We start from the raw sequence: 9,728 nt of genomic DNA on the forward strand, positions 1-9,728 counted from the left end.
CACCAAACAAAATCCTGACACATTTATTGAGCGAGGAGTTTCTTGTCTACTGTTGGAAGTCATCTCTGCATTACGTTACATCGAACAAAAAAACAATTGTTTCAGTGTTTTCCCTACCACTGAAAGGCTTATACACAGTGCCTAAGTTTTTGCAGAGCATCTAAGGGGAAATAAATGTAAAGAGGTGATATATCAGAATGAATGTAAAACCAACGGTGAGTTACATGTACAGAAAAAGAACAGTGGTGACTTGATCTCAAAATGAAACAAAAGCTGGCAACAGGAATGACCTGTCAATCAACAACTGGAAGAACCTTTGTGTGATTGGTGTGTGACATGTCGCGGAGCTAGAAATTTCAACTCAGGATTAATCACCCGAATGACCAACAGTCTAGCTCTGGACCAATCGGGTGGATTTCTGGCATGTCATAAATCTGGTTGGTCTTGCAGGTCCATGGTCCGAAGTTAGTTCAGTTCACTAGCGTGAGTACAGAGACAACAACATAACAGCATGGCATAGATGACATACCACATTTTGTGGACAAAATCAACTGAAATGAGGCCATAATGTTTTTAATGTTAATACTGTATATGGATGAGTCTAATCGAGCTCTGACAGCACTGCACTGTACTGTACAACGGTGAGAACGGCGTCATGACTGTCAGTGACAACAGATTATCACTGTTCATCAGCTGTACAGAGTAAAATGGCTAAAATTAACATTTTAATTTTAGTTGACCTCAAGTTTATTGGAGTTGTCAATTAACACACCCGTAGTGTGAGCACTCACGTGGTGCCCGACTAAGTGAACGTACAGTGTGAGCAGTAAAGGTGTGGATTTTGGCCACGTGGGAGGGCCATTTAAAACACAGTGTAAGTTAACACATCAAAACCCTGAATTTGATCAGGTAAAATAATATGCACTGTAGGGTGTTACGGTAATTTGAAAAATATACAGGTGGATACACTGTCAGTGCTATGAATCAATACTTGACAAATTAAGCACATTTACATTTTCAAAAACGGTGAAATTTTAGCAGTACAAATGACACCAAATGAGAATTTAAGTGACCTGAAACCTACTATATGCCACCAAGCTATTCCAATCTACTGACTGGCTTCCAGTATGTGGCCGGGAGATATACTAAGTAAGTGAAAGTGGGGCATCCAAAATGAACAGAAGTCATTAGGTTTTATCCTAAACTTGATGGACAGCACTGTAGCTCTCCACCTGGTGGCAAGTTTAAAAACGATTCACACTGAGACATCTGTCACTACGTCCTGGGATCTTGAATCACAACACAACATCACCACCTATTACAAGTTAAGGCCTCTGTATGTGGAAGTGACGCTAGTAGAAGAAGAAACCTCTTTATTTCCTGTTTCATTTGTTGAATGACACTTACAGGATTGGCCTTATGCTATGTTTTGCTGAACCCATTCAACAGTTTGCCCACAATCTATAAAATACACAATAAATTCAAGAACATGCAACATAAACGCAACCTTTGGTTTGTGGAGTATGTACACACTCGCACACACACCCACACCCCTCCACCCAGCCATCAGTCTGTCCATTCGGCTGGCACTAACTCTAACAGGCTTCAGAGAGATTGCAGGCCTGAGCTGTGGGCGTTGGGCAGAGTAGTAATAGAAAAGCAATGACAGTGGTTTCAGCAGCAGAACCCCTGCTCACTCTCGGGCTTTATCACTGTTCTGAGGAAATATAGGTGTTGTCAAAAGCTGATATTTTGACCAATGACACAAAATGGAAGTGTACGGTCTAAAATGTAAACAACTATGATAGTCTATAGACTGTGGTATTCAGACAAAGAAAACCAACGGCAACCTCAGAGATGCTTTTCTATTATGCATAGAGATTGTTTGGCATTTTTGGGTGAAACAAACTATCAAGTCTTTTGTTGTAAATGGATTCTTCATTCATTCTCTATTTGACTATATGTTGCAACCTTTTTTCTTCCAAAGACACACTCAGAGTTGTGGTTGTTCGATGCAAAACAGTAAAACTGCCACTAGGAATCTGGGGCGTCATTACTGTTGAATTTAATCAACTAAAAATATATTAGCCAAAACTGAACAATACAAATGCGATGTTGACTGTCAGAAAATGTGCTGCAGTATCCGTTTTCACCACTAGGAGGCTTCTCTTACTGTTTAACAGAGTTGCGAGATCGCTGACCGCCTGTAAGGCCCACGTAAACTATAAAGCAAACACAGCTCTTTGGCATCTAAAGAAGAAATAAGTGGCAACCTGGCTTTCTGTTAGTGATGTGTGATATCACTTATTTCCTTTCTCATCTCATACCAAGTAAAATCTAGACTGGTATGGCGAATACCAATACCATACTGATACTTTGTTCAACAAACTGAAGGTTTAGTGTTGGGTCCAGGCAACAGAGACTGGTGGAGGAAAGAAGACAGACTATAAGGTTTATCAATAAGGGCATCCCCCTTTTATTAACAACCACCTGCCACCCTGCTCACATACTGTGAAGGGACGTTTCTGTAGCCCAGATACTGAACTGTTGGCAGTGGGATTACATCCATACTACATACATACATAGCTTCAGGGACCATTTACATGCCATCTTGATTGTTGTTTACTTCCCTCTACCCAGCACCTGTAGCACCTGCTGCTGAGACACTCCCAACTGAAAGTTTTTTTTTTTTATTCTGCAGCATCACACATTTAGAAGTAGTAGTTTCCATATGACTATAGGGGTTTTTCCATTATGGGAATCTACATGTCAAGCCAAATAACGCTAGTCACTGGTTCTGAGTTACTTTCCACTAAGGCAGTAGTAGTACTAAAATCAAGTACCAGGAACGCAGGGGATGAGAGGGTGAGGTAAACACACAGCTGACCATGTGTGTGAGAGAGGAGCAGCCCCTCCCTCCTCTAAACACAGACAGACACAGAACATACAGTGGAAAAACATAGCCAGGGATAAAATTTGAATACTAGGAACCTTATTGGGTAAAGCAGGTAATCACAGGATGAACTATAAAACAAGCAGACGAAAAGCGTGACACTTAAACATACTCACATATGTGTGGGTCTTGAACACATCTGATGGGGCACTTGTGCAGATTTTGTCACCTTCCAATCCAATTACCCTTTTACAGATGTTCAACTTTGGATCAAATGGACTCTTTGCAATAATTACATCACCCCTGGAAAAAAAAAACAGCATGACACAATCACTTAATTTGTAACAACTTCGTGTGCATTAACTCCTGTAAAATGCTATATATTTCCTGTTACCTATGTGTATTTGTCAGAAACTGTTTCCATCTTTTCCTTTACTCCTTTGGGAAAACAAAACAAACCAAAAGAAAAAAAAAACAGTGGCCTGAAATCATAGCAGTCAATCATAAATATAAACTGAAATGTTTAAATAGGCTATTGGCTATTCCTACATTGTTACTGTGCCCTTTTTTTAGGTTACTGCATTTGTATCCACAAACTGCAACTCACTTTTGTATTTTGCAAAGATGACGACTCATCCGTTCAGAGAAGACAATGTCACGGTTGACAATGGTGGGCTCCATGGATGGACCGGAGCACTGAAGCAAAACAACAAAGAAACAACTGTTTCATGGGCATAAAGGAATTTATATAGTTTGAGTAAAAATATCTATAATTAATTCTGTAATCTTAATAATACAAACTATCACAAATTCCCCAATGTATTCGAAGGCACAGTGTGCTATGCAGCCATATTGGATCGTGTAGCCCACGAAGCCCAGGGTCGTCCCCAGCACACGGCGGAACATCTCCACCTACAGCACAAAACACAACCGTAGCATAATGTAAAATTTACATACAGTAGTTGTCAAATGGTCTAAACATACAATGAGGAGGAAATGAGTCTGTGTCTGCTCTATTTATGATAGGCTTATGTCCTTTACAGGATTTCTACAAACAAAAGATGTTTTAGGTTTAATTTTTAAAGGTGTAGACAAGGTTGTCACACATGGCCTACTGCTAAGATGGCACATTCCCTGGTGTTTCATTCTCAGAGGCTGAGCGGCCAGTTCACACCAGAAAACTGCCCTGAACTTTGATCCTGTGTAGGATGGACCAATCAACACCTTGCAAACAGGTGACGGACAAACACAGAAGCTGTGACACATCCAGCCAAGCAGCTCTGCACCGTCTGCAACTAATCCCTGACACTGTGCTGCCTCCACTACCGCCAAAATCATTAGAGCAGTTATCAACTTCTGTCAGCACCATAGAAACACAAAGACAGCCCAAGCACCCTTCCACCGTCCCTGCAAACACTCTCACGCAAACGCACACACAGAATAGCCATGTGTCTTCTGAGCAAACATCCCAACCACACTCAGATTATTGACTTTTACTCAGGCTGCAACCTGTTGGATGGACAAAAGTAAGTAAGTCAATCTTTACACACTGTCATACAGAGCATGTTCACAGGCACACATATACACAGATTAAAACAGTATACTTAGAAAAGAATAGACACATCTTGGCTTAGAGTTCAGTGTGTACTTCAAACATTTTTGCTCAGGCTGTTGTCCTACCAGTCCACCACAGGGTAAGAAATCTTTTTCTCCATCTCCCCTATTCCATCCATCTCTTTCTCTCTCCATGTCTTCTCTCACCACCCGGGGTATTATTAACCAAAGGAAGCAGAGCGGAAACCAAAGCCCCAAATCCTCAGAGCTCTGGGAATGACTTCCCAAAGATGGACACGGATTAGACCCACAATTTCTCCCTTGCCCCACTACCTCCAGCCCCCTTTCTCCACTAGGTCCCCAACAGACCGGGTGTCAGGTGGCTCTCCCAGCCCTGCCAAAGGTGTTACCCCTAATCCCATTACCCCCTCCTGTCTTCTCTCTCTCTCTCACACACTGCTCTCTCATTGATGCCAACTATATTTCACCTATTAAACCCTACATCTATTCTTTCATCCCTAGCATGGTTTTTCTCTTTTGCCCATTCAACAGCCTCTGTGATCTTAAAAAAGGCCAAATCCATCCTTTCACCTCCCTGTGTGCTGCTACTCCGTTCATCCCTGTGTTCTATGATCACCCCTGGCAACCCTCTGCTTTTTGTCAGCCACTGTGCTCCAGCAGGTGAAGGGGGACATACAAAGTATATGCTCAGCACAGAGCCCAAATGACCTGCTCCGGTCTCGTCATCTGTTCCACAAGAATTATAAACTCAGTCTTTCCACAGCTGGTACAGTAACACCTCTGGCCCTATAATTCCTCTGTTGGGAAGCGAGTGGTCTAAAGGTTAGCAATGTGGATCTCAGGTCAACACTAAGGCGACATGTTCAGCTCTCTTTGTTGATTGCTCTCAGCTTTTTCCACCAGCATCTCAGTCCTTGCGTTACCATAACACACTCTCAGACATGATGTCACGTGGTCTTCCTTCTGCAAGGCTGGGAATTAGGAATCTTTGCTAGCACTCATTTACAAAGCACAGTGGACAGGCTCCGGTACAGCTGCCCTCATATCTCTGTTTCAGAACCCCCCCCCATTCCATTCATCATAGGTAGGGATTAAGGGACTTTGCATAACAAGATCACACGGCCAGTGACTGATATCAAGAGAGTCCATATGCAGCTGCCTGGTTTTCTGAGGCACCCTCTGTCATTGATAGTATGTGTCTGTGTGTATACATGTGGTGTCAATGTGCACAGACAACAGTATTACCTACATAAAAAAGTGTATATGTGAACTATGGTGATTCCTTTGAGATTCAGAATGTGGTGGACATCCACAGAGACTTCTGATTGGATCTCTATTATCTCTAATTCCCCTGAGCAAAGAGTCAGGCAATCCACGCTATCTCTTGCTCATAATATCCAACACGTGTGTGCTGGGGGATACCAACATGAAATGAATGCTGTACTGCAGCTGTAAATTAACACAAAGTCTCCGTTAATCCAGGGTTACACACCAAACATGTTTATGGGAAAACAAAGAAAGTCAATGCAGGTCTCTCTGCAGAACCATCTGTGGCCACCGGCCTCCCACAGACACAGCAGAGTGCTACAGTGGGGAAAAGAGGGGGATCCCAAATTAATAGCTGCCGATGGCAATACCGTATTGTGTGTTTAACTCTGTGATCCTCTTACTGAGGGAGCCCTGTTCAGTCAGAGCAGAGCAATCGCAAGTAGAAGAAAAAACTTTTTCCACTATCAACCAAGAACAAGTGCAGCAGTAGGGATAAATATCACTGCATCCACCCACCTATCAAAAACATTCTGAGTGAACAATTTGAGAGACTGTGAAAAGGATGTTGCTATGATGTGCACAACAAAATGGAAAAGGTTTTCTTAACCTGATGAGCATTTGGCAAGTAGTTATTGTTCTTTTATATAGGCAAATGTGCTTCTCCATTAGGATGGAAACAATCTTAAGGAAACTGGCCTATAATCAGGGACTGGCTGCCAATGCATCAAAGGCTGTGATTTAAAGACAATTATTCTCAATGTTGTAATTTAAACATTCAAAAAAAAAAATCAGCTTTAAACAAGGACACTAAGGTTCCAACACTGAATTTTCATTGAATGCTCCCAGTTCAACTGAAATGCTCATTAATGTATTTCAAAGAAACTCAGCTAATATAGGAATATCAAGCAAAAATAAATAAATAATAAAGTGAAGTCAATAACAAATAGATGCTATTGAAGCCATAAGAAAATATTCAGAAAGGAATTACCACTACAGGTCTCATGAGATTTGAACCTGCGACTTGCTGAGTAGTGTTAATTGATATACATGGCGAGTCTATTAGAACCACAAAGAGAATATCAATCCAAACATCACACAGGGGCCTTGCAGTGGACTCCTTACACAACTAAATTAGGAAAACATGGGCTGAGAGAGAGCTGGGCAACAGGGGGGCTAAGAGGCTTACAAGCCCCTTGTCAGATATCCTTCTTCTCCCTGAGGATCCCAGATGGAAGGGAGTCTGGAGAAGCAGGCAGCACCCGAGAGGGGACAGATCCACCTCTGATGTCTTCCTCTGGGCAGCAGACGGCAGAGGAGGGTGTGGTATAATTCCTGTTGTGCAGAGCTTGATTTGATCTTAATATGAGTTATAAAAAGGAGGAGGTTTGGCAACCGGGAGGTCTCTTTCAGCTATCAGTCCAATTAGAGATAATCCTGCTGATTTAAACACAGACATCTGGCTGGATGGAGTGACAGATGTAAAAGTCTCAGTCACAGAGTACTAGATACCAACTCTTCTAGGACTGTTGTCTATCAGACCCTTAATTGAAACGACTGATTTCCATATTGCTCTTTTCATTGTTGCTAACGGCAACACAGCCATGAAACAGCTGAGCGAGGTTACTATTTGGAGAGCTGGGGGTTTAAACCTGCAATCAATGGGTCAGTCAGACCAAATAGTAGCCAAGTGATATGAATACAACGGCTATGAACTGAAAGGAAGTGTGGGTTGACAGTCCCCAGCCAATTACACTGAATGGAAAAATCACCCTCTAAGCCTTATTGTATTGACCACAAGCGAATGTGTAGCGCTGGTACGGTGCTGAGTGAGTTGAGAGATCTTATCTGCTGTTGTATCAGATTCACTAAGGAGTTTGTGTTTTGCTCTGAATAGCTCATGACAAAGCCAGATATATTTTAACAATCACAGACACCTCAACTTAAAAACAAACCTACAATAATTAAGAACACAATTTCTTGTAATTCTAAATGAGTATGCTTTATGTTTTTTTGGTCTGCTTTTCTTCTATCCTATAGGTCAAGCTTAGCTGTTTTTCATCACCAAAAAACTTCAGGAAACAAAATAAAAGCTATTCAAACAATATGAGATGTTGAAAAATGGAAAAAGTCAAATCCTTAGACAAAAATTTGCTGTGTACAAAACCCATCCTTTGCTTGTACTTGTGCCCTTAGAATATTACTTGTCTTTCAATGCTAGCAAAACAAATATGGTGCATGTTGATGATATTCTTGTATCCTCCAGACACAAAATGTCTATGGCTTTTGGGTTTTATTGTATTTTCTCCTCATTCTGCAGTTTGCTAAATAGATCTGACCTATCCGATACACCCATGTATAGGACATTGTCACTGTTGAAGTTGGTATTCCCCCACCATCCACAGGGGGAAGTACCGAACAAATAGCTGCTTGGCAAACCAAAATGAGGAGAAGAAGTCAACAAACTACTGGCTGGGGCTACCTTCTATTATAATGTACACTGGCTGACAAAAAAATAAAATAAAAACAAAGGCTCAACTAAAAGTCTCAGCCAATAGACAGATCTCTTGACTAATGACTTTGCTTTTTGAAAAAATTGTGTTGAGGGGGGGGGCCAGCCATAGAAAATTCTGTTATTTTTGTACAATTAGGCTGCTGTATTTACACTACCACATACTGATTTGAGCTACAGAGCCTAAGGGTTAAATTGGGATTTAACAGAACTAGAAATTAAGTGACTAGCATTGCACAGTGGATGTGGGGAATGTTTCCCCAGCAGTGTACGCCTTCATCCTGCATGGCTGAAGCAGGCTCCCCTCCTTCTGAGATGAATGTCAGTGACTGCATCTTATTTGCCTCATATAGGGTTCCACAATGCCCAGTGTAGTCAGTCATGATATGTTCCCTTGCTCTCCTGTCAGCATATATAAATCTCAACCATGCTGTCAATACAGCAGGGCTGCCTCTGCTGAGAGCATTTGTAAAGTGAGCAGTTGGGTGATTTCTTCTTCTTGAGCCTTACAGTATCCTGTGAGCTCGTGCTGCCTCTGGCCTCTGCAAGCTACACAAAGCTTTTTGCAGCTGTCTTAAGGATTACACTGATCACTCATCAGTCAACCAGTAATAGTGGACATTATACAGCACAAAACAAACTGGCTAGTGGGTCAGCCAAAACATTCAGTTCTTGAATATGTCCTTGAATATACAGTATCTGCCTTTTCACCGAGGCCATTTTGACTTGTTATTTTAGGAAAAGCACAGGTGTTACTCATATTAGTTTTTCTCAAATGCTAAAACACAAAAGCCAATCCTCTAAACCAAATGACCAGTTGTCTAAACACATTTACTAAATCTAGCCATCATTTTCCAATATCATAAACACATTTCACATGAGGACACAATTCACAAAACACAATCCTCCGTTCTCATAAATCTTAACACATTTTTCTTTGCTAAAACACAAGTTGCAAAAGAACTCTGCTCATATTCTCAAATGAAAGCTCATGTGGTGCAAAATGCTTGCCACAGTCAGCAATATTTGAACACAATGAACACACCTGGCGTCATTCATTACACACAACGACTCCAAATTGAAGACACTTGTTGCTAATGCTGTGACCACATGTACAAAAGCAAGTTCAGAGTGCACAGTTTGCTGAAGATTCCAAACAAACACAATGGATGAAGGCAGAGTCAGAGGAAGAGGAATTCGAGTCAGAGGAGGGAGAAGAGCTGGCCATGGAAGAAGAGGAGCAGGCCAACGAGGAAGAGGAGTTCAAATCAGAGGAGGAAGAGGAGCAGGCCAACAAGGGAGAGGAGAAGGTCCAGGAGGGAGAGCAAGACAACCTCGCACCATCATTACGGACGAGATGCGAGCAACAGTCATTGACCATGTCATTGTCCATGGCATGACAATGGCTGAAGCAGGACTACGAGTCCGTCCAAACCTGAGTAGGTTCACCGTGGCCACCATTATCAGGGCATTCAGACAACA

At 41.8% G+C, this 9,728-nt stretch overlaps 1 protein-coding gene across 2 annotated transcripts in view; it reads right to left on the minus strand.

Moving 5' to 3' along the window:
* immp1l (inner mitochondrial membrane peptidase subunit 1) overlaps positions 1 to 9,728 on the minus strand; it is a 23,656-nt gene that overhangs the window by 4,409 nt on the left and 9,519 nt on the right. For both annotated transcript variants that reach the window (XM_020615664.1, XM_020615665.1), the window contains exons 2-4: positions 3,695 to 3,805; positions 3,501 to 3,589; positions 3,070 to 3,196 (exon numbers count right to left, since the gene is read on the minus strand). In XM_020615664.1, the coding sequence (XP_020471320.1) occupies positions 3,070 to 3,196; positions 3,501 to 3,589; positions 3,695 to 3,799 (321 nt within the window). In that variant the 5' untranslated portion in view covers positions 3,800 to 3,805. The remainder of the gene's footprint in view (positions 1 to 3,069; positions 3,197 to 3,500; positions 3,590 to 3,694; positions 3,806 to 9,728) is intronic.

This window comes from Monopterus albus, unplaced genomic scaffold (genome assembly GCF_001952655.1).
Source record: "Monopterus albus unplaced genomic scaffold, M_albus_1.0 scaffold168.1, whole genome shotgun sequence".
Lineage (NCBI taxonomy): Eukaryota > Metazoa > Chordata > Actinopteri > Synbranchiformes > Synbranchidae > Monopterus > Monopterus albus.